The sequence below is a fragment of the Sylvia atricapilla genome, chromosome 13 (assembly GCF_009819655.1).
Source record: "Sylvia atricapilla isolate bSylAtr1 chromosome 13, bSylAtr1.pri, whole genome shotgun sequence".
NCBI classification, from domain to species: Eukaryota; Metazoa; Chordata; class Aves; order Passeriformes; family Sylviidae; genus Sylvia; species Sylvia atricapilla.
The window spans coordinates 13285067-13310565 of record NC_089152.1 but is presented as its reverse complement, the minus strand read 5'-3'; the positions used below and the strand labels follow the sequence as shown (position 1 = coordinate 13310565).

The 25499-nt window shown below is 45.6% G+C and overlaps 1 protein-coding gene across 1 annotated transcript in view; it reads left to right on the top strand.

Moving 5' to 3' along the window:
• Window positions 1–1480: 1480 nt before the first annotated feature.
• RFX7 (regulatory factor X7) overlaps window positions 1481–25499 on the top strand; it is a 49679-nt gene continuing 25660 nt past the window's right edge. Inside the window, exons 1-2 of the mRNA XM_066328481.1 lie at window positions 1481–1776; window positions 23454–23487. Coding sequence (XP_066184578.1) covers window positions 1628–1776; window positions 23454–23487 — 183 coding nt within the window. The 5' untranslated portion in view covers window positions 1481–1627. The remainder of the gene's footprint in view (window positions 1777–23453; window positions 23488–25499) is intronic.

Sequence of the window (25499 nt, the reverse complement as noted above, 5' to 3'; positions counted from 1 at the left end):
CTTGTACTTTTTTTTTTCTTCATTATTTTAAAATGACCTTCATAAATTCTCAGTTATCATTAAAAGACATTGTTAATAAGAGGCAGGAACAAGAAAGCTTAGGGGGTTTTTGTTCTGATGAGAGGTTTTGTAAGGGGAAGATCACCATCACTGTCATAGCCATTAATGTTCTGATTTTGGAGCAGTGGAGACGTAAGCAAATATTTATTTTTGAAAGGCCTTTGCTTCAGTTGATGACAAAATGCTCATCTCCTAAATTTAGCAATGCTGTGTCTCCATGTGTATATTTATATTATTAGTCACCTTTAAGCCCACATTTTCTGTCATCAGCACAGGCTGGGGAGTCACTGCATCCTTGTGTCAGAGAGGGTACCTGCATGTCCATGTCCCTGCCAAGTGGGCTCAGTGTCCAGGTTGTGAATTCCAGTGGGAACGGACCAGAATTGGGGTGGCTGGGAAAAGAGGGGCAACAGGGGGGCAGTTTGGGCAGGGTTTGTTACCACATCCCTAGAGGGAAGAGAAACAATAACCATGGAATATCCAGAGTTGGACGGGACCCACATGGGTCATCGAGTCCAACTCCTAATAACGACTTTAATAATGGCCACCTTGTATCATAGTGCCTGAATTTAGGTATTTACCTGCACACTATCCCAGGCTGTGCAGTTTCACTGGCTTTTTTTTTTTTTTTTTTAAATGCACGATCCCAAGGAGCAGAAATATGGCTTGTGCCTGTAGTTCAGAGAAAGCAGTTATGGTAGCTGCACAGTTAAAATTCTGGGAAAATGTTTTCACAGAAAGGTGGTGGGTAAAGGCCGGCGGGACTAATGGCAGGCCGGCCCTACTTATATCTAGGGGACAGCCAGGAAGCCTGAGGGCGAGCGATGGCCCGGCCTACCGCCGCCCGTGCCGGCGTCTGGCTTCCTCGGGGCCATGTGAGCACGGCGGCACTTGTTATTTTGTTACGAGGCGCGGCGGAGGGCGGGCCGGGCGCGGGGGCTGCGGGGCGCACCCGGCCGCGGTGCCGCAGCTGATGTAATGCTGCCGCCGCCGCAGCGCTTTCACGTGTCTGCGGCGCGCCCGGACAGCGGGGCAGCGGCGTGTGCCGCACGGTGTGCGCTGTGACACACGGACACGCACACACACACACGTGTTATCCGCGCCGCCGGGCCGCTCCGGGCGCTGCCCAGCCCCCTCCCCACCGCGGCGGGGGTCCCGGGGCTGCCGGAGGGGCCGCCCCCCGCTCCGGCTGCGCTCGCCGCCCCCGGCCCCAGCGGCGGCCCCGGCCCCGGCCCCCTCCCCGGCGGCGGCGCGGGGCGGCCCGTGTGTCGGGCACGCCGAGCCTGCGCACTCGGCGGCCGGGCGGGCACGGCGGCCGCGGGGCGAGGAGCGGCGCGGGGCGGGCCGGGCCGGGCCAGGTGCTGCTGCGGGGCGGGGGAGCGCGGAGCGACCCTGCGCGGGGGCGGCGGGGGCCGGGCGCCATGCGCCGAGCCGCGGGCCGGGCTCGCCATCCTGCGGCGTAGCGGCGAGACGGGTTCCGCCCGTGATGTCCCCCGGGCGGCGGGGGAAGGCGACTCACTCGAGCGCTGCGGCAGAGGCCTAGTGCGGCCAGCGCCGCTCGCGTCCCATGGCCGAGGAGCAGCAGCCGGAGGGGGGGCAGCCGCCGCGGCGGCTCGCCGGCACCCCCGCGCCCGGCGGGGCCCTGCCGGCCCTGGTGCCGGGGCTGCAGGGCGGCGAGGCCAGCGCGCTGCAGCACAAGATCCGCAGCTCCATCTGGTAAGGGCCGGGCCGGGGCGGCGGGGGAAGGGCCGGGGGGCTGCGCGGCCGCGGTGCGGGGGGGGGGGGGCGCGGCCCCTTTGTGCGGGCGGCGCGGGGCACACGCGTGTCCGCGGGCGGGGGTCGCGGCCGGGCCGTGTCCGCGGGCGGTGCCGCCCGGGCGGGACCAGCCCCGTGTGCGGGCGGGCGGCGGCGCTGCCCGGCCGCGCTGGGCTCGGGTCACCTGCCGCAGGCGCTGCAGCCGGGCGCATCTTGCGCGGCCCGCCGCTCCCGGCCGCGTTGGTGGCGCGCACGGGAGCCCCCAGCACGGCGCGGGGGCGGCGGGGGATGCGGAGCCGGGCGGGAGGGGTGCGATTGTCCAGCCCCTGCGGACCTCTGCTCTTCTGAGGTCCCGGTCAGGCGGTCCGAATGCAGCCTTGGCTGGAGCTCACGATGGTTTTCAAGTTTCTGCATAGGAATCCAGGTTATTTTTTGTTGATTTGTTTTCCCCATAAAATTCAATTTCCTAGTAAACCAGCATTTTATTTAAGAATTTTATTTATGTGTATTGGGGGAACGAGGTGAATCGAGTTTAGCTTGCTGCAAATAAAGCACTTTCTTGTTCTTGGGTTGTTTTTTTTAAATATCTGCAAGAGGCTGTCACCTGCAGCATTTGTGTTTGATGTATGTTTTTAAAAGCTGCTTTTGGCTGAGGGCGCTGATAAAGAGTACTGAAAGTTGGGAGTTGTAAATACAGGTTACTCATATAATGTTTCCCTTTATATACACACACACACCATGTGTATTTTATTCATATACTCGTCCCAATAAAAACATACTGATCTAGCTTGCATATTACGTCATATTACAGTTAGATTGTGTGGTTTGAATGGATGTCGCTAGAAAATAAAGAGAATCTAAATATAAGTTTACCCTCAGATTTTTTAATTGTATGGCATACTGAAATTGCATTTATTATTGGGATGGTGGTTGTTTTGTTTTTATTTATTTTAACAGTAAATAATAGTTCATTCTCCTTAATCCACACTTGCTGTCTTTTGTTTTGGTCTTCTCTGCAATGTGACCTAGAGAAGGAATATGAACTGCAGAATTTTCTGTATTTTTGGATCATAAAATCTTCACACCCTCCTAATTTATTATGATATTTAGTGATGGTCTTTTCAGTTTCCTTCTGTTTGCATGAACGTGCTGTTTGGAAAAGAGCCTCGGAGAGCATGTTTACATTGCATTCAGATTAGGTATCATGTCCAAGTTGAAGACAAAATGGCTACTAAGTAAAGCCTCTGCTTTTATTGTGGGTTTTCTTTTCAAGGAAAAAAAGCACATATTAGCTTCTGAAATGCAAACTGCTTGTTTGATTCAGGTGAGCTTGGTGAATAGCCCGAGCCCATGTTTAGTACAAAGGAATGAAGCATTTTGCCCGGTGTGAGTGGCTGCCTGGTGCCAAGTGCCTGTGACCAGCAGAGGTGTTGCCAGCCCCTTGCAGCCCTGTCCCCTGGTCCTTCCACAGGCATTCCTCACCTTCCCAGTGTTCCTCCTGGCTGCCTGCTTCCTGCACCAGGCTTCAACTGCTGCTCTCAGGCAGCATCTCCCTGCAGGTTGTGCTGCTGAAATTCAATATTTGAACATAAGGTTATTTTTTATAAGAAAGCCTTTTGTTTTGGTGTCTTCAAATCTTACGTTTCTCTGTTGTGATCAAGCGGTCTTCATTTGGGGTTGGAGTTCAATGTTAATTTGCATTTTCCTGGAGCTGTGGTTGTTTTGGTGCAGCAAGAATGAGGAGCACTGCCCGGGACATTGAGCACACTGAGCCCCAATAAACAGTGGAGAGTCTCCTTCTGTGCTGGCAGTCTGGGCTCTGCTCTCTGTTCAGGGGGTGCTGCTGATGGATAAACAGCGGGAGAGGTGGTGGAAGGCCAGTTGTGAAAATGGCAGTGCACTGCTGTTAACAGAACGAGGTGTAATGTGCAGAGCAGAGCTTCTTCCTCTTTTCTCCTTCCCTCCTCTTCCTCCCCTCTTCCCCTGCCGTGCCAGTTGCATGTGCTGGCAGGTTGGTGCATTCAGTTCCCCCTTTGCTTCCCAGCAGGTTTAGCACATCCAGCTCAGTACTCTTCTCTGTTGTTTTCCCTCTACCTCCTTTTTCCTGCACGTGTTTGTGCACAGTGGATGGAGGCTTTTAGTTGGTTGTGTTTGTTACAAGGCTTTTTGTTGTTGTTGTTGTTTTTTAAAGGATTCAGTCTTCAGATTGTATTGTCAGTGAAAATAGTAATACAGCAAAATATAGCAACTACGAAAATACTGGACTTGAGGATCACAAACAAGTCTGTGCTTGTCCCTTCACTTTACAGACAAATGCAAATATAGAGAGTGATGCAGGCCACAAGTGGGACAATGAGCTATTCATTATCTCAACTCGTACTTGTTTTATTCTGTTTATTAAATTAAAATGTAGTTGGACAAAAACATATTAGGTAATTGTGTACATGTGGAGTCCCTTATATTGAAACAATAGTTTAAGCCCTGCTGGTTACATTTGCAGGCATGGTCAGTATAGGTACTGAAGACTTAAAAATATGCTTTTTAGGTGTCCAGTCTGTTTGGGTTGGGTTGGCTTTTTTTTTTTTTTTTTTTTAGGTGTTTTTTGGCATATGAGGTGACCACTAGTTTGAGCTGAGGAGGGGGAGATAAGGGTGACCTAGCTGTGCTTAAAAACAAATCAAGAAATATTTATTTGCATTACAACCTCACATACAGGTATTTAACTGCTATTTGGTTACAGCAGTTGAAGCTCATCACTGTCTATCTCTATTTGTGTCCTGCCTGCCCCACTTGAACACATGCAGCAAAGTGGTGTCTGGTTTTGTTTCGTGCTGCGTGTGTGAGTTGCTGAGGCGGTTGGATGTGTTCTTACGGTGTGGGTGAAACGGGCAGAAATAATACTGGATGTCTTTTCCCATTGATGGATTAGAAGTCTAGACAGAGAGAACACGTCTTTGGGAGCCCAGCCTGGCTGATTAGTGTCAGCATGGGCGGGTTTGTAAATTGCCCTGGTCTTCGCTGGACACTGGGCCTTAATCTGCCTGTTTTTATTTCTCTTTAGATTCGTTAAAGCTTTCATATTTATTAATAGCTTTTTGTCCAGACGTTGGAGCCTGAGGCAGGAAAACCTCCCTAGTCAGCTGTCTGAGCATATAGACTAATGGGGTTTCACTTATTTCTTCGGGTGAGGGTACTGTATTACCAAGTGTGTGTTATTTGTATATGATGTTTCTGTATCCAAACATATGGTGGTGAAGACAGAGTCTACTCAGTATCACATTGACTTGCCATGGAATATCTCACAGCTGAAGACAGCCGGCAAAGTGTGGATGTAAAAGCGGCGTGGCACGAGGATTGAGATGCAGGGATGGCCAAGGGAGGATGGTGTCAGCTGAGGGTCTGTCATCGCTGGCATAAAAGAAAAAGACCAACAGTTTTAGGCAATTTAATCCCTCCGCTCACTGTGCTAATCCAGAATCCAGTAGCTGTGAACGTTGATGGAGAGGACAGGTTTGTTTTCTTGCTCACTGTGGCGAATAACCGGTGATGGTTCAGCAGTGAGCGCTTGTTTACTGTTGTAAATAGTAATCTGGTGTTTGCATCTATGCATGGGTTGACCCCAGCTTCTTTCACCTTGCCTGCATCTCAGCTCTTTTTGTCCTAAAGGCATCTGTTAGGATTTGAATATAGCAATTCTGCTTGAGAGATTAATTTCTCTCCTTCCCTGCCCCAGTGTCTACTCTGTCAACCAAGGCAATGTGGAGTGGCAAACACAAAGCACTACGTTTGCAGCCATTTCAACTGGACGTGGGTGTGGGTTTCAGATCCATAATTTTTATCTTCAAATTGCTCTTCTAGCTAGAAGTTGTATTGGAAAACCACATGAGCAAGTCTGAGCAGTGCTGAAATTATATGTCCTAATGCCCAGTTTGTCTCCTGTTGAAGAAGTAGGGGATAAGTTGTGTCCTTGTTAACTTTGGGCTCTTGGTATTGTGCTAGAAAACCAGTGTGTTCTAATCTCTGGAAGGCTCCATTCTTTTTTATCACTTAAAACATTCCTGCTCCCTCCTACAGTTGCATCCATTACTCCTCATTAGGCATTGTCAGCAAGCGCGGATTGTCACTTAGCTGTTGGCAGAGCAAATGTTCTGCAACTTGGGAAATGCCATTGAGGTTTTCATAATAGGAATTGCTACTTATTTGTGTAGTTAGGTCAGCAGAAAAAATGATTGACAGTCTTGATATTTTTAATAAAATGCCTGGCAGTGAAGAGGGAAGTGTGAGGGGTATGTGTTTCAGGCTTTTAGCAAATGCAGATGGATATACCTTTATGGTAGTTTTTTTCTGCAGTTGAAATTTCTGTTTGTATTTTTTTTTAAAACAAATATTTCTTGAGTCAGATAACTTGTAGACCAATCCATCTACATTTTCTCTCTTTCTTGCAGCTTGGGAGAGGGAGACGGGAAATAAGAGAAAAAAGCCCTTAACATAACCTTCAGTGTTTTGTTAAGTAGCCTGTCAAAATTGAAAGAACTCAAAATTTCCTCTGATTACGGAGTGCTTGTGGTTCTGTGCCACCAGCACAGAATGCAGTGGCCATCATTCCCCCTTCATCCTGGTTAATTCATTGTTGGAGGTGGGAAACACAGGTTATAATTCTTCAATTAGAGATTACTGAATTCTGTGAGGAAAATCAAATCATTATCACTGACGGGTGTACAGGCTGCACTCATTTCACATAATCTATGCAGCATCAGAAGTGTGTTTACCTCCTTCGAAAAAGTACCGTGAGCCCCGAAGCTGAGAGATGATGTGTAAAACTGCAAAGATTTCTTGTCACTGACTCAGTTTTCCCTGGCTTCTTGGTTCCACTGTTTCCAGGTGATGGTAGGGTTTGCCTGTCCTGAATGTGTTTCCTGGTATGGTGTATAAGCAGTCAAATACATAGGAAAAAATTGTATAAAAAAAATTTAGAGTAGTTCGTGGTGATTTCAGGGAAGGTCACCCCTCCTTGGGCAAAGCATTTAGCAGCTTGTCATTCTCCTTCACACTCTGCTTCCCCAAATGGATAGGAACAGAAAGTGGAATTTGTTTCATTTCACTCCACCTGGTTCTGTACAAGTTCCCATGTAGTTATTGTGGAGGAAAAAAGCGCATTTCTGAGGTGAGGGCCAGCTCCTAGGAGAGATGTTTCCCTAAAACGATCCATCCGATCACTTCACGTGCCTAATTCTCTGACCACAAACGCATTTTAAACCAGGGTGTAACTATGTGTGCTGCAGAACTCATGAATCGGGGGAAATAATCCTACACCGTTTGTCCCTTTCTCTATTTGACTCCTCCAGGAGGTGGCCTCGGTGGGTTGCTCGGGGACCTTCCACTCCTCTGAGCGAGGGCCAGGTACACCCTTTATCTGCTACCACACGTTCCTGTACAGAGGAGACTCCTCTTGTGGGGGAGCCCCAGCAGGGCTCCCTGCGGCCGGAGCAGGGTGAGAGGCTGTCGCTGTCCCTGCTGCAGCGCATCCCGCCGCTCCTGGGAAAGGCTCCGGCGGGGCAGCGTGGGAGGACAAGAGACTTTCCAAAACGAGCCACGGCCACCACCGTGCTGCACTTTCTAGGTCAGCAGGTGTGGAAGCCAATTTGGTCTGCAGGCGTTTTTACAAGGTTAGAAAATAAACCTGAGTAAAATGAATGGTGACCTTTATGTAACCTTTGGAGAATGGAGCTGAGGTTTTGTTGAACGTGCTGGCTCTGAGTTGGAGGGAATAGCTTTGCAGAAATAAGGTCTCTATAAACCTGCTTCTAGGAAGAGTGGATTTTTCACTCTTGTTTCTGGATTTTGTTTGGGTTTGTTTCTTGAAACAATAGAATTTAAAAACTATATTGGGGGAAAGCACTATTCAAGTAATAAAAGATTTGGATAAGTTGTTCATTTGGAATGCATTGGAGTGTGTACAATTGTTGACTTCACAGCATCAAACATACGCAATTCCTTGTTTCATAAACATTTTACTTTCCACTGCAGGAGTTTCTCCATTGAAGCAAGTCAGCTGGTGTGACGTTGTGGTTCAGAGCAGCAGTTCTAATGACTCCTTTATAAGCACAGAATTGCAGGATTGTCATCCCAGGCCTCTGTAGCTGGGTTGCTTGCCATTTGGGAGAGTCCTGCGTTATTTACGTGTGTTTGTATGCTGCTGGCAAGTAGGAATCCAAATCTCGACCTGGAAACCCCCCCTAAAAGTTTGTGGATACTGTATAAATTAATCAGAAAAAAATCATATAATTGGGTGAGATGACAGTAACTGCTCAAGGTGGGGTGATCAGACTTATGCTGAAGCACTGATTAATCTTTTAATTAATTGGAGCTTGGGGTGGTTTTGTTAGTCTCATTCTGTGTATGTGTAATTTTGAGAGCAGGGGTTGAGCTTAATGTTTTTATACAGATCCCATAACTTATGTATGTTGCCTTCTCTTGTTACTCTTCTCAGCTGCTTGCCAAACAGAAGTATTTGGAGAAGGGCCAGAGCTGCAAAATTCAGATCAGGATCCAAATTTGGATTTTTGGTTCAAGCCTTTCTAATATTTAATATTACAAAACCTCATCTATAAATAAGGAGCTCTTTATTTTTCAACTGTGGCAATGAGGACAGGGAGGTAGCTTCCTTTCTTCCTTCTGGAGCAGTCCAGGTAGAATGCTGGACTGTGTGTTACCTTTTAAATCACCTGCTGATAGCTTTGTAAATTGAATAGGTGAAAAAGCAATTAGTGCAGTGTCACCCAGAAGGAGCCTGAGCAAAAGGCCAGCACAAATCGGTGCTTTCAAGCCAGTGAGAAGAATCCCCTAAATCTAAAAATTCTGGAAGTGGTGAGGTGTTTTGTGGTGTTCCATTAGATCTCTGGGAATTTCAAGGGTTTGCTTTGTTTTGTTCTAAGTGGAGTTAGCCAGTATCTCAATTTTAATGCTCTCTTGATTTAATGGAAAAAGGATTATCTCTCATCAAGTAGGATGCTTGTTATCGGCTGCTGTGCCATCAACAGGCTTTCAGTAAGCCACCCAGTGTTTTGTGGTGTTGAATGTTTAATCGTTAAGACGGTGGAAAAAAAAAAGTTCAAAACTTCCCAAATATTTTTTTTTATTGCTTCTTTTGAACTGCTTGTGGTTGCTGTGGTGGGTTGTGCCTGTCAGAGGATGGGGAGGCCGGGTGCTGGTGCAGGACTGGGGATGGGGGCAGCTCTGGCTGGTGGGACCTGTGCCCAGTGAGCAGTGTGGTCTTCACTGCTGCTGTGGTGTGAGCTGCTGTCCCTGCCAGCTGTAAGCCCAGACACCGTGCCAGGGCAGGACAAGGCTGCTCCATGTGTCCCTGGATGGCTGGGGGTGTACCTGTGCTCCTCCACTGTGATGAATCCCACTCAGCTTTTCCCTGGAGCTGCCTGGGAGTGCTGTCCCTTGCCCATTTCCAGGTACTTCCAGTTTGGGAAGAAAATCCTGTTCCTGGGGAGAACTTGTTTATTAAATGAGGCATATTTGTATCTCCCTCTGAGAGGGAGTTTGTGGTTAAATGTCAAGGTCCTTGATCGATGCCTGTCCTTTCTGATGGATGGCCTCACAGGGATGCAGGCAATCTGTATTTCTTGGTCAGGAATTCCTAAGTGCCATTATGAGGTTGTTGGGACACCTGTGGGTGAAAAAGTTAGATCACACTGAGCAGTAGGAATTACAGTTCATGACCTTGCATATAAAGCAGTGGATTATATTGTTTTTAAAGTGGTCAGCAATACAAACTGTTGGAACTTTTTCTCAGTACAAACAAGGTTACCTTGTAAGTAACTACCACAAGCATCCTTTGGACAAACAAAAATTAGTTTATGAGAAAAGTGCTGGATAATGGGATGGGCAGTTTGTTCTCCTGTGTTTCCCTTACCACCTTCTTGCCCTTGTTTGAAAATCGCTTGAAAATACCTGGAGTAGTCATCGTGACCTCAGTGGAAATATTCCTATGTGCCTTCTCCCTTCCTCTTCAGAACCACTGCGTGTTAAAATACAGACTGGAAAGGCAGTCACTCAGTACCACAAGTGATAACTCTTTGAAGGCCTCTAAATTGAAAAGCTTTAACATTTATTTAGGGTTTTTTGTGGATGGAATTTTTAGTCTTGTTTTTTAATGTGCTCTGAAAAAATGTGACAATTCCTTCTTCCAGAACCACGTTAGTTTTATTGCTAGTTCAGTGGAGGAAAAGACTCAAGAGATGGGTGCTTATAAATCCATCAAGAGATGGATGCAAGGGATTCTGGATGCTGTGTGAATGCAGTGTCTAGAGGCAATCTGAGGTTGAGACTCGAGGCTTCTGCTTCAGGCTGGACATCCTCTGGCAGGACCAGTTTGTTGTGAGGGCAGTAGTTTCTGTGTGGGAAGAGCATGCAGGCTGCCCTGCCAAAGAGACCTGTGCTCCTTGGTGCTTGGCATCATCCACTCAGAGCTCCTGTCTCCTGCACCGTGCTGGCTTCAGATGCTTTGTGCAAGGTCGGGATTGCTCTGTGCTCCATGCTTCTGTGGAAATTGGTAGCTGTGGGTGAGGCATTTGTGAGGCCAGCCAGCCCTTGGTGAAAGCTGCAGCTCCTTCTGCTGTGATGGAGCTGTCTGAAGAAGAGGCTAAAAATAATTTTGAACTGTTTTTGCAGGAGTCAGACTGTGCCACAGAAACTTTTAATCCAAGCTCTGACAAAATGTGACAAAATTCCTTTCATTAAGGGTGTATAAAAGGTTGGTCAATTTTCTTTATGGTTTGCTCTTCTTTATGTATTAAGTCTTTTGACATGATAAATGATCAGGGCTTGCAGTTGCTATTAGTGGCCATATAAAAGAAATTAATTAATTGATATTTAAAAGACAGTCAAGTTATTCACTGGCAGTAATGGGAAGCTGCACACCTGGAACCACATTTTGCTGAAGAACTAAGCCAGCTTTTGGCTCCAGGAGCCTGCTCTGCAGCATTAGCTTCATCATGCTTGATTCCAGTGGTATGGTTCAATCACTGACTCCTCAAAAGTTGTGAAATTAAATAACAGCTGAGGGAAAAGTATTTGCCCCTTCCATTCAGCAAGTGAGTGAAATGAGAATAATAGGTACAGTTTTAAAATGTGAGAAATATCCCAGGAAAAGGATATTTTGAATATAATCTATTAGTTGTTGGGAGATAGCTTGATGAATCAAAATATTTGGAAATGCTGGTGGTTGGTGTGTGTTTAATTACACAGTTTATAGTGAATCTTCAGTTTAAAATTAATCTTGAGCATCATTTTATCATGCAAAGAAATTCTAAAATGCTGACCCTTAATATTTGGTAACCTGTGTAATTAAGTCTGTGATCCATGAAGATATCCAGACAATATTTCTCTTATTGATTACTTCTGAGTGGAAGCCACGTGTCTGATTACCCTGTAGATCCATGCCTGAATATATTTTGAGTAGTCAGTTTTCAGGTAATGGCAGCTATAAAAATGGTAATAATCTTGGCCTCTAAGAATAAACAGGAAACAAATTACTTTGTTATGTTTAGTACCAGTGAGTTTAGGCAGTCCCCACGTAGCTTTCATGGGACATACCTGCATGGACTGCATCTTTCTTGCTAGCAGCTTATTCTCTTGGAGAGGGTAGGAATGTGGGCTCATATATTGCCGTGGTTTGTACAATCAAGTGGGTGAAACTTGTGACTTAATTGAAAAACAGAGTTTAGCTCATGTGTACCATGGTTGTGTGTGTGGAAGTCTCTGTGAACACTTAGTCACCCATGTATGCACTGGGATGCTGGTGGTGAGTAGCTCCAGCTGGTCAGGGGGAAAATATTTGCAATGGGCAAGTGTTTGCAGTGCAGAACTAATAATTGTTATTTGTCACTGCAGTGATTCTTGTCACTTTAGTAAAGTTTTTAGTTACTGCTGAGAAGTTTAAATAGCAGTAGCTTTGTGGTAAGTGAGGCCCAGTGTAGGATCAGGAGATAGCTCAAGTGTGTTGTATTCTTCTGGAATTTGTCAGACTCAGAAAGGTGAGTTGCAGTTTTGGCTTGATTAGTTCAAGTCCTGAGCAAAGGAGTGGCAAAGCAGCATAGAGTTCACAGTGAAAATTGAAATCAAACTGTGTTAATAATCAGGACAGCACGTTCTCATTCTCGTAATGTGGACATCTGCTCTCCCACTGGAATGTTTACGCATGATGTGATTCACAGGAGTGAAAATCCAGCCTGATCAATTCTGTAGTGCTCTTAAACAATGTCTTCTTCTGGAAGGACCCCTCAGACAAGTAATTGTGGATAACATTAGCGTGAAACTTTTACAGAAACAAAATTCAGTGGATTGTTAGATGCTGAAAATGTGTGGTAGCCTACAGGTGAACAGCACTGTTACCCTGGTGATTATTGCTTTAGAACTGTCTACATACATCTGAAATACAATTCTCTGGTGTTACGACTTTTGGAAAGTCAGAAGTTTAGTGCATCTCTTCTGAACTAAGATGTAGATTAAATCAAGGCCAGCCTTTTCTGGTTTTGACTATTTTACTAAATTAGTTGTGGTGTAACTGCAGCTCTCTGGGATGTTTGGAATATACGTGCTCTGAATAATGAATCCATGCAGGTGTTCTGTAAATGACCTGAATAGGGTGCTAAACTCAGAGGCCTGTATGTCTGTGGCTTCAGTACTTTGTACTAGGACAGGTCACATGCCCTCTGCTGCAATTTCAAAAGAAAACCGCAAGGATATGAAAACTTCTGAAATAAGTATCAAAATGCTTATAGATGATGCTGTGCTTTCAAAGCAGGTGTGTTACTTAAGAAGGAAATGGCAAAGTTTTTAGGGTTTTGGGTCCTGCCCCCTGGTTGCCTGTGGAAGTAGGATGGTGAGGCAGCAAACTGGCTGCATGCATTGTTCCCTGTTCTGAGGACACAGAGAACTGAACCCTAAAGTTGTGGGGGATTAAATACTGGTCAGATGCTTGCTGTTCATAATTCCATTCACGAGCAGGTTTTAGATGAAGTATTCTGATAGACTCACCTGTTCAGTCATCACAGCTGCAGAGGCAGCCTGGCAGGGAAGGAGGCAGTGGAGGTGGAGTGCTTGATGTTGGGCTACCCCACACTGCAGCTCCTGCACTGCTGCCCTGGAGCTGTGTGCTGCTGCTGTGGAGCTGGGCAGCCCCAGAGCTGCAGACACGATCCAGGTGGGAGCAGCCAGTCCTGCCATGCAGGGCCATGTAAGGTACCTGTTGGACAGAGTTAATTTGCCACCCAGGAGTGAGTGCAGTTGTGTTTAAACTCAGCTTTGTAGGTGCACACTGAAATAGATGCATGCGCCTATGAACTTACATGGCTTCAGGTAATTAAATTTTGCGCAGTTTTAATTTTAAGCAAGTGCAGCTCGCAGTTTTAGACAAGCTCTTGAGTCTGCAAGTGAACTGAAGTTTACCTGGTTTGTAGGCTAGGGAAATGTTTCAAAATAAATCCTTAAGAATTGGAGTAACATGTGTTTGCAACTCTTCTGAAGATCTTAATACAGGGTTTTAAACCATTTTAAAAGCTGCCACATAGATTATTTTTTCTACCCCCAGCAGCAGAGGATGGAAAGCTGATGAGTTACACTGCTTTAGCATTCAGTGAACTGACCTTTGAGATAGACAAGAGCCTTCTAGCTACTTGCAGCTCTTTATTTGCAGAGACCAGACAGCTTCTGTGCCTGGAGTGGGTTGAAGCTGATAAGCAGAGGTGAGTGAGAAGTGCCTCAGTGAAGGTGCAAGGCTGAAGGATGGATGCCTGAAAGAACCTGTGGGAGCTGAACAAGGGGGAGCCCTCTGAGATGGGAGGCTGTATGGTCACCATCAGGCAGCAGTGCCATGTTCACCCTGCACGTGTTCAGCTTTAAATTTTCACCTGATGGTGAAGTCAAGGACAGGAGAGGGTTCTGGGATGTGCAGGTGAGCAACATGGCACAAGTTGGAGAGAAGTTGCCTTTCCTATGGCAGTGAAGCCATGCCCATCTAGAGGAAAGAAGTGAGTGACCCTTTTAGTAGGCAGATGCTTGGAGAGTGCATGTAGATATTCAGGGCATTACTCAGCACAGGGAAACCTAAGAGGTTGCAAGAATTGCATTCCGTGGGAGTCAGCAGTTGGGTACAGGTTCCTCAAGTGGAAAAAAGGGTACAGAGGAGCTGTGTGGTGGGCAGCCATGAGAGAAAAGGGAGTAAGGAGAAGGAGGGATGTATGTGTCCAGCAATGAGGGCAGAAGGAGGGGTAATAAGATGTTGCAAGCAGCATTGGGAGAAGAGGGCTAGAGAAAAGCTGGATTGGTTTGCAAAAAGACAGGCTGATGCTTGCGGGGGAGCTGTTCAATGTGGAGGGGAGAGAAGGGTATCTGATGTGGAGGAGGGACAAAGAGTATGCCAGGGAAACCCTGCAGGTTAAGCTGGGCCTCCTCGGTGCAGTGTCTGTGAAAGGTTTAGGGGAGCCCCTGGATTGCTTCTCTGCTTCCCAGTGTGTGCCAGGCCCGGGGAGCATGGAGGTGGCAGTGTGCTGGGAAGGCTGGGGCTCCTTTCCGGGCTGGCAGGGACACCTGCGGGTTCTGGGGAGGGGATGGCTGTGTGCAGTGTCTGGGCGCTGCCTTCTTGTGACTTGAGCGGCATGTGGGGCTCTGCAGGGCAGGGGGGTCTCCCCTGCTCCCTCAGGATAGAGCCACAGAAGAGCTTGGACAGGGCTGGGTTGTGGCACTGCAAACCAGATGACAGCCTGTGGGTGTCAAATTAATAGGAAAATTAAGAGGTGCAACCAGTAGCAGCAAATCTCTCTGTTAATAGAGCATAACTAGGATAGCTGTGGTTCTTGAAAATGTTGAAGGAAATAATGTGAAATAAAGAAGAAGAAACACAGTTTTTATCAGCAGGCTTAAATCTGCCATCCGGGCACCTGTGCCAGCGTTGGGAGACACATGGTAGGAAAGCCTTGCTGCAGAGCTGCTGACACTGGAGCTGTTCTCTTGGATTCAGCTGAGCTCTGAGCTATGTGCAGTAAATACAGCCCTATGCAGGTTTGTTGTACATTTCTGGGTATGTGCTTACTCATGTAAGCAGAGAGTAGAACTCTTCCTATTTTTGCTTTGCTATCAGCTGTCTGTAGCCACCATTTCCCAAGGGAAAGGCAGCAGAGACCAGGTCTGTCAGCTGTGGCAGGCTGTGATGCACAACAAGGTGCTGCCATCCTCTTCCTCAGCTTGTTGGCTCTGCAGGCAACAATTTTGTGCCTATATTTTATAGGTGCACTTAATTCCCTGTTTGGGTTTTAAGTGCTGCTGAGGAGTGTCACCCCCTTAGTTAGGCATCCTTTCTTGGAGCCATGTGGGACAAAGGCTGGAGAAAAATCCCAGTGTCTCATAGTTGGTTTTACAGCGCCTCCAGTTCAGACTCTTAAGTAATGATGTTGTGATGGGGCTTCTGATGACCTAGGCTGAAAATAGCACAGCAGATCTCTTAGCTATCTATAGACTGGATTCTGAAGCAACCAAAGATTGATTTGTTTTTCCATAATTAGTTTTAAACCCAGCAGTTTTCATTGTGGAATACGTGAGTTGTTGCGGTGGATGATTTGCTGCTTGGCCACAAACCTGCATGTCTGGTGACTGTTCCCACCTTTCTGCTTTCAGTGGGACATTCCCCAGATGAAATTTCTACTCAAACAATCTTTTTTCATGATGCTTTTTTGAGATTGTAGATTGTTAGTAATAAATACAGGATGTGGCTCCTCTGAAGTCATATTATCTTCCCACATCCTGTACAGAGGGCACCGCATCCTTGGAACAGAATCTCCTGCCTGAATTTAACAATATGCACTGATTTTAATTCAGAGCAGTGCTGAAAAAACCAGGGTGAGAGCTGTGTAAAAGCATTTTCTTTGTCTCTTCTCAGAGTTCATTACCGGAACTCATGGCAATATACTGAATTTAAATAAATGTAAAAAAAACCCCAACCTCAGGAACTTAAATGACTGTCTTATTGGAATAGAGCACCTGGCAGTGTGTGGTTGTTGCAATTTCTTCCCAGTTATTTTAAGAATAGTGGAACAAGTCTTTAGTGTTGAATACAACTAGATTTCTTCAGAGAGCTGAAAGAGATGTTTATAGACCTACTCTTCAGACGTAGGTATTCTGATGTCTGCTGGCTAATTATTTCTTGGCAGTTCATTACAATGGGCTACATTTGAGACTTGGACATTTCATTAGCAGCCTTATCGTCTTTCTTTGTTCAACTGTTTGTATAGTTGGCATTATTTATACTCATAAAATGATCATAGTGTCAGAAATGGTGAAGGGATTAAATTGTTATCCTCTATGAACTATTTTAATTGCATTTATTTTAGTAACAAGTGTTGAAGTCACACTTTTGACACATTTTAACCTGCATTAACTTCAAGGCATGCTGAACCACTACGTTTTTCAGCACCGTGATGTAGCATTTCTCCTTTTTATGTCTGATGGAAAACTGGCGTGGCTTATTTTCTCTGGTGAGTGGAAGGAGGCGGATTAGGTTACAGGGAGGATGCAGCAGTTGCAGCTCACCCTTCTTGTTGCTCTTTTATTGGCTTGCTGAGCGTTTGCCTCCTCATTTTGCTGAGAAGGGTGGTTTGCCTGGGATTGAGGAGGAATCTGCCTTCAGACAGAAACAGACAATATTTACCGGTTGGTGAATACTTGCTTTGTTTGCTTTTTGAGGCCTGAGAGTTGGACACGTTCCTACATTTCCAGTGGACACTGCTCTATTTTTATACTTTAGGGAAATAGCAATACTTCATGTGCTTTTAGGATGCAATTGTGGTCCCCTGCGGCTTTTATCTGGAATAAAAATATATCTGGAATTGAATCCTGGAAGAGCTAATGTGTCTGTTTTGCCGCTGTTGGCCTGTGTTTGTGCCAGGCTCAAGTGCCCGGTGTCTGGGGCAGGGCTCTCCCCGGGGAGGAGCAGTGCAGGCAGGGACAGAGCCCCTAGGTGGCATCAGAAGCCACCCGATTTTTGGCCGCTGCCCGCCCGAGGGTGAGAGGTGAGGATGGGAGCGAGTTCCTGGCCCTGGGGTGCGGGGCCGTGGCCGCCTGGGCTGTGCTTTCCTTTCCCAGTGCCCTGTGCTAGAGAGCTCACACAGGAGCTGAGCGCTACGGATAGTCGTCATTCTGCTAATTCAAACAGGTTTCAGCCTTGTGCAGCTCTGCTTTCTAAATATTTAATTGAAATGCTTTTACAGCCATTTTACTTCTTTATCACTGTGAGCCAAGCCAGACAATGTAACATGGCATATGTTAAGATGTTAATTGAGTAGCAGCACACATAGGCGGCTGTTTCATAATTTTCTCCTTAGATGATCCTTGGCTCCGGTTTAACATTTCTTTGTGCTTCTGAGTGGAAGGTTATATAAAGATATATTTAGAGCTGTTAGTCGAAGAAAGAGAAGCATTAATTCAGTAAGATTAAGAATTAAGGGCTGATTGCTGCAGGCACTGCTGGGACACAGTGCCTGTCGTGGTAAGGATGTGATAATAGTACCTTTCTGATAGTACCACTTACTGTAATGGGGTTGGTAATCCTTTTATTGAGTGGTTCCCCACAGCATGCAGAGTAAATAGAGATTTTTTTTTTTTAAATGTCACCTGATGTCGTCAGAGTTGTGGAATTCAAATTGAGTCTTTCTAAAAGGGTACATAGTCAGTTGAATAATGACCCTCCCTATTTTAACATGGCTTTCAGGAAGATGATTTTGCCAAAATTGTCGCTGTTGGTACTTTGTAGTGGAGTCTGGCTTGTTTTCCTTGGGAGCTGAAGTGGGTTTTTGCAAGAGGCAAGGGGGCAGCAGGACACTGCACAGGAGAAAGAGTTCCTGGGTGCTGTCAACACCCAAATGCCTTCTGTGCCTGGGGGCCACAAGCCTGGTGTGCTGCCCATGTGCTGCTGCTCCCCACAGGAGCAGCCCTTCCAGACTGCCCCGAGGCCCTGCTGCTGAGCAGTGTGACAAAGAGCCTGTGGGGATGGTGTTGGTAAAGTGGGGAATGGAGGCTTTTCAGATCACAGCAATTTTGGAAAGGCCATGTGGCCAAGACACTCCTTGTTTGGCAGGCAGCTCTAGCTGCTGTCTTGGCTATCCTTCTCATGTGGAAGGCTTGTTTTCAGGTGTGAGTAAAATACCAGCGCAGCAGGGTCCCCATGCACTGTCAGGGTTTTTGGTTTTGGTTTGGTTTTTTCCATTTTTCCAAAGAAAGTTTATTCTATAACTTTGTAAACATTTTCTCAGGTGGCTGAGAGGGCGGGTTACAGTCTGAGGTGAATAACTAGGTAACTGTGCCCATGCTAAGTAACTGCACACTCGGTTTTCCATTTTAGTTGCAACTTTTTGCCCTAAGTCCTGCAGGTTGGGTAATAATGTAACTTAATACACCAGTACTGGAAGCTGGGAACCTGCCGAGGGGAGCCCTTGCTGTCTGGTCAGGAGTTAAACCCTGCCTTCCTGATGGAAGGCTCAGCTATGAGCAGTGATGGAAAGTAGTTTCTTTTCATCAATTGCATTATGGTTTGGCAGAAACAATGTTTTCTCTAGGCTGTCCAGTAAGTGCCAAACACATGAAACACAGCTATACAGAGGCTGTTTTCAGGAGAATGTTTCAGTTCATGCAAATATTTGCAGTCTTGGGCTGAATGGATACAGAGTATCTGTGGCAATTTCACTGAATGCACTAAACTTTTGATGAAAAAATTACTCTGGGCTTCCCACATGTGACCACCTACTCAAACCATTACTAAATTTTGCACAACAAATTGTAGCTCCAGCTTATCTGCCGAGTTTGGTTGAACTGTGTCTGTTGTTGATGTCCTCCTCCATTTGAGGGCTGAGTTGCCAGTGCCTGAATGGTGAGAGCCATGTCCTGTGTGACTTTCGGGGCTGGGGGTTCTCCCCTGACTGAGCAGAGCAGCGATGGCCTAGAGGTGCTGCTGTCCCACTTCTGCCGGGGCTCAGCCCAGGAGCTGCTTTGGAGCATCCTGCCCTGGCCGAGTGTCCCAGGAGAGGGGCTGTGCTGCAGGGTGAGTGTTCCCAGGGCTGTTCACTGTGCTCCCAGTGTTGCTCACGCTGCTGCCTTTCACAGGGGCTGAGTGCTCTCAGCTGCAAAGCTGCGAAGGGTTAGTTTCAGTGCTGTGCAGGCTTTGGGAAGGCTCAGGGTTAGCCAGGCAGTAGCTGATAAATTCAAGGGCTTTCTTTTATTTCTCCCAACCACCTCCCTTTTTCTGGTCTCACACACATAAAGCTGATCTTACCCTTTGTGGTTGTATGGCTTCTCCTATTTGCAACATTAAAGAGGTACTCATGCTCAGAGCAAGTGAATTCTGCCACTTCTGGTAATACAATAGTCCCATATTTCTCAGTGCAATTCAGCTGCCTCTTCCTGAAAGTAAAGTATTGCTTAATTAGGGCAAGGTTGGCAGCATCTGGTTTTATGCCACTTAGAAAAAAAATTGCATCTCCTTGCCTTATTCTTCTGCTTTTTTTCCCCCCTCTCTCTTTCTCAATGCAAAGTAAACTCAGCTGCTCACCTGGGAAGAGAACACACTCCTCATTCTGCCAATGCCAAGTCAGGGCTGTTCTGAGCAGAAGTACGTAAATAGGTCAGGGAAAACAGAAATGCATACTTTGGCAGAAGATAGAAGAGCAGTTTGAGGAAATACTTTAATCTGGTTTCTCTCCATCTCATTCTCCCAAAGATAATTTCAGGAGTTTGTCTTCAGCCTTCAGAAGCTTCAGTCGCTACAGCCTTTGAAAGTTACCTTCAAGAATCCTTCAAAGGTCTTGGCCCTAAAATTCAAAAGCTGAGGCTATTAAGAAGGCCAGAGGCTTTCCTGTAAGGCTTTTTGCTGCATACCCAATGCATGTTCCCTGGAAAGTTGTAGGGTCTGGGGTTCTCCATGAGACACAGTGGCCTTTGCAGGGAGCTGCCCTGTGCTGCTTCTCCAAGCACAGCCTAAGAAACCTCCTTTTCTCTGCTGTTTTACTAGTTAGTAGAAGCTGGGTGCATGTTTTTGAGTGGCTGGTGGGTAGGTGACCAGAGGTGATCATATTGATCCACACTGGTGGTGTTGAGAGCAAAGTTGATGTTTTTGAGGAGCATTGCTGTAGACAGTACAGCAGGATCCCTCTTGGGTCACTCTGTGTGCCTTAACTTTGAAACAGTCAATAGAATGGTACCCACTGAATAAATGTCTCCCTGTTTGTTGTGGTAGTGTCTAATTTTTGATTGGAGAGGAGCACATCCAAAGTTTTGGTATGAAATTTTATGCTCTGCGGTTCTTGTGTTTGGGTCATTGGGCACAAGTTGGTAAATCCGAGGCAGCTGTAAAATCAGCCATATTTGTTGTCCCTCACAAGAGGCAGCTACCCCCAGAACCACAAATCTTGTCCTGGATAAAACTGCATGAAGTAGCACGAATTAATTTTTGGATCAAGCAAGTGAACTAGTTTAACTTGAGGGAGACTATCATCATGAAGAGCAATGAAAGAAAGAGTAGCACCAGCTGGGCTTCTAGAGGGGGGTGAATCACAGTGAGCCCCCAGAAGTAGCTCCAGGAGAGCAAAGCTGGCTGTGGGCTTTAGGTGCAGTTTCTGAGTTTCCAATAGGCTTAGGTTCCAAATAGATTCAATTGGTTATTTTCATTAGAAAGAACATCATCCCTGCAGCTCTCCTGCAGCTACTCCTAGGCTTGCAGCAAAACGTGTGGGTAATGGCCTCCAGATGTTAGGAATGGCTCTGTGTAGGGCCTGACTCAGCCTGGTTGTTGGGATTGCTGGTTGCAGGCACTGTAATTGCAGTAGTAATTAGGTAAGGGATGCATTTTACAGAGACAGAAGCAAACTTACTTATTTGTAGATGAAACTTCAGCTTTCAAAGCATGTGTGTCTTTCTAGAAAAGAACTGGGACAAAATAAACAAAGGTGGCAGGTGTAACTGGGATGTCTGTCCCTTTACTGCCTTTGTCACTTGTCCTTTTATCTCCTGATGTGATGGGGATGTGTCCTGCAGTGTCACCAAATGGAGTGTTTCTGTGCAGTGCTCAGGACCATGAGATGATCACTCCAGTACCGTCCCAGTCAAAGGCTCATTCCTCAGGCTTGCCACTGCTTGACTTGGACATGGATTGCCTCCACTGGAAGGGAAATAAGCATTTTTGTTGTTAGGCACGAGCTTTGTAAAATGAAGCAACATTAACCTGTGCTCTGGTTAGGAGGAAAGAAACCTCATTTTACCACTAAGAAATTTTAATGATGTCCTCCCAGTATACTCAAGAGTGTGGAGCAGGAGATGGAAAAAAATGCTTTTTAAATAGAGATCACACATATCCCTGCTGAAGCAGTGGGACCTTTGCCTTTGAAAATGTCACAACATCTGCTTGCAGACTGGGGGACATGAACTTGACTGTCCTTTTTGTGCTACCAGTTCATGAAAAGGAAACATAGTGAAGCTGTATTTACTGGCCCTATTATTGCTCCTCTGCTGCAGCTTCTCAACACTGTTGATCAGTGCTGTAGGAGCAGAGGTCACAACTGCAAGAGCCTGAACTAAATTCGAGAGTTTACATTTCCTGACTCAGACTGATATTTGGAGATAAAAGGACAGCTCTAGGGATCTCCTGCCCAGCTGCCTCCTGGCAACTTGCCTCTTTCTATTTGCAAGAAGAAGATGTTAATGCAGATGGGCATGCTGATGCTCAGGTTGGAGAAGGGAAGCTGTGCTGGCTGGAGTGTGCTCTCCTGAAAAGCCCAGTGCATGGTGCTGTCTGCAAGTCTGTATAGGCTGTAGTGGGGCTAAGTTTGCTGTGTCTGTACCCTGTATCCCCATGTCCTTTTTGCACCCTTTCTGCATAAGCTGTTATGTGAAGCCATACCAGAGGTCTGGGTACAAGAATGGGTACAAATGCCTGATTGCTGTTGCTGCTGCTTTGTAGGGGAGGCTGTTGGTCTGTAGCAGCACAGAGACTGTGAGGCCTTGCTTGAGGTTGGAGGCAGGGGATAGGTGAAGTCCAAAGTGGAGAAATGCTGCTGGAGCAGCTGTGTCCCCATTAATTTGCTCAGCTTTGGGTCAGATGCACTGGCAACATGCAGCAGGTTTCCATGCTTGGTGTCCTTTGACTTGTCTGCTAAGGTGGTGGTTTTTAGTGAGTGAGATGACATTTAGGTTCCCTTCTTCAGTTGCTGCAGTATATGTGAGCATCTTTCACAAGGCAAGGCAAAGCTTCCATTTTACTGTCCGTAGCACTCCCTGTTCTTAAAAATCCCCAGCAGCTCTGCTTTACTGTCTGCTTGGTGTTCCTGTCTACCCACCTGTTGTCTTCTCCTGCACAAAGTCAGCTGAAGTGGATGTCTGCTGATGAATCTGCTTCAGTGAACTTGTCAAATATTCTTGCCTGTTAAAATCTTTTATTGTGTTCTGTCACTATAGCCTGAGCAGTTCTTGTACGGGAAGGTGTTAGCAGCCTCTACAAAACGGATTTTTAGACTTCTTTCAAACTGGAAGTGGTGTAGCAAGCAGGACAACCAAACTCCTGCCTCTGGGCATCTGATGGAACAGTAGATGCTGGTTCCTGTCACCACCAGACAGCAGAGCCATTCGTTTTGTTTGTTTCTTATTTATAGTTTTAGTAGATCCATCAGCTGCCTGACTTGGTGCAGCTTTGTATGTCATAGCATCCATACAAAAGTAAAATAACTTCCATGAGATGTTTTGGTGTGTGAGGAGATTGAATTATGTTTTATTTTACTAGGAAAACAATTGCTCTCTGAACTCAAATGGTTGTTTGATGCTTGTTTAGTAGGTGCTCAGACTGGGGTTTTCTGTAGAGGAAACATGCTCCTCTTCAGAGCGATGACAAAATGCCTTCAGCTAGTGCTGTCAGATGAAGAATGTGAAGTAAAGCACCCTTAAGAAACACAAAAGCTGCTCATGGGTGTGTTTATAGGAAGTATAATAAGTTCCATACTGTTTGCCTGCCTTGGCACATGCACTGAGGTCATTCCTGGCATATTTCAGTTGAGTCCCCACCCAGTGTCCTCTTAATGAGCCAGCTGGGAGGTAGAGAGACTGACTTGGAAAACTCCAGAGCTGCCAGTGGAATAACAGCTGTGTGCCTTGTAGCAGCCCTTTGGAAAGTTAGAAATACATGCCTTGAAGTGGTGGGATTTACTGAAGCATGGGGAGAGGGAGATATTAATTGTGTTTACAGATAAACAAGTCACATGCATTTGAATTGTGTAAGAGCTACAATAAACGTAATGACATCCATCCTGGCTGCATTGCAGCTTGGGATAATAGCTAGGGATAATAGTTGCAATGGTATTTCATTTAAAAAAATACAGTTCTTATGTAAAAGAACAGAGCAGCAAGAATTCCAGCAAGCAGTTAAGGTGGGGTGACTTTCTACAGAAAAATAGCTGGCTGAGTATTATTCCATAGACTAGCAGGATATTTCAGAGCAAGATATAAACCTGTAGTGCAGCAATAGAAGTTCTAATATGTAATGTTTTTGTCATGGATTGTAGACTAATTCAGTGTTTCTCTTTTTCTTCCCTCACATCTAGCAAAACTGTACAATCTAAAGTGGACTGCATTTTGGTAAGTACAACTCCAGAATGCTTTTCAATATTTAATGAGCTGCAAGACCAAAATAGATGGCTCTGGAGACTGACAGCTATTATGAAGCCTTTCCTTAGCAATATTTCAAGATACTACCACTAAATATGATCAAAATTAGTTACCATCTCAGGTATCTTCCCAGAAATGTGCAACACTAACAAGTCTTGTTAGCTCTGCTATGCTGCTTAGGGCAGAGAGATAATTTTTTAAAGCAGGAAAGGCCCTTGGATTGCAAAAACATCATCTTCATTTGTGCATTAAAATAACAGAACCTAGGCAGTGATAAGAGATTATTTTTAGGAAATACCAGTTCTGAAAGAGGTTTTATTTGTTTTTAGTAGTGAGCGGGTTGTGAGATTTTAAAATCAGAGTCTTGAGTTCATGAATCTTAGGACTGGAAGAGATTGCTTATCCTGACTTTTTACCTTCAGCACTTCATCCAGAAGTACCAGTGGATAAGATAAAGGAGTATCATAGACAGCCATCTGGATACTATCAGATAGTATGGCTGAGCTAACAAAGAATACTCCTCAAAGTCATATTATCAAAGTCTAATTCAGGTGGTACTGAATTGTCTTGCCTTAAAATCTCTGAATTTATTGTTGTGTAAAATTTAAAGCTGTATTGTGTTGCAAACAAACTCTGTACCTCATTTAGCCTCTGTTTAAAAGTTCTTGGTTGCACCCAATGGGAATAGGGCTGTAGAATACAATTTTTGCCCCCTTTATTCCTTATTGACATTTGTGGACACCAAGCAGGTGCTTTAAGATCTTAACTATTTTGTATATGAGTCTTCAGTGGTAAAAGGACAGATTGCAAAAGTGCATTTGTAAAACTCTCTTAACACCAGGTATTTCTGTAGAAAAAAAAGAGACTTGGGGTAAGTGTTTCTAAAGTTGCATTGGAGAGGGAGTAAATAAGTAGGAGGTAACCAGTCTTCTGCTTTTGGCAATCTGTTTTAAGAAAATAGATTTGCACTAGGACTATTTTTGTATTAAATTCTGCAGATTTATGGACTTTGTGTACTGAGGTAGGGATTATCAGTTTGTGTGAGGGTATTGGGTAGGTCTTGTCCACTGGATTGACAGAGAAGTCTTGGACACAAAGCAGTCTCCATGGCTTGACTTGGAGCGGAGCAGCAGTGTCCTGATGGTCTAATTTTCTGTTCCAGATGCCTCCTTGTCTGTCCTGCTGATGAGTTCAGAGGAGTCGTGTCAACAGTGGAAAAGCCACTCTAGGTTAGCAAAGGTAGATCTAATGCTGTTGAGGTAGTTTATAATAGAAAAATCCAAGATCAGAATAGTTTGAGGAAATCAAAATTTAGCTGAGTTCTGGCAAAATGGTTTCTGTGGTCTTAGGTGCTTTGGAAAGCTGTGAGCTGCAAGACAGAACCTAAAAGCATGTTGAACTGAAAGGCTGTGGCTGTGTAGCTCTGGGTCCCTCCTTTGGTAGCACCAGTCACAGCCCCCGTGTGCAGAGCCACACACAGGTATTTATTCGTAGGCTGCCAAGTTAACACAGCTCAGCAAGGAGAGAGCTAGGAAGAAACAGAGGTGATGGCAATAGTCTGTTCAGGAGGTCTCTCGTAGCAGAGGGGTGTGTAAAGCAGCCAGTGTACTGGCACTGAGACTGCAACTGTTCATGCAAGAGTCCAGAGTTATCTGCCTTCAACTTGTGACACTGCACCACTCACATTCCGACATACTGTCAGTTTCTGGGAGATCATAAGAAAATCATTGTATACTGTGCAATCCAAAAAAGATAATTAGCAAGAATTGTGGTGTAAACAGTCATTAAAAATTCATTATAACATCTTTTTAACTGTAGTAAACATGTCTAGCAGTAGATTCTCTTATGACTTCACTCGTTATATTTGTAGCCACATACTAAGTGAACTTTTGAACCCGATTTTTGAAATGGTTTGCTCCATATAATCACTGAGCAAGAAGGCCAGGCTTTCTTTCCTTAGTCCTCTGAAAAGAGGCCAGTGC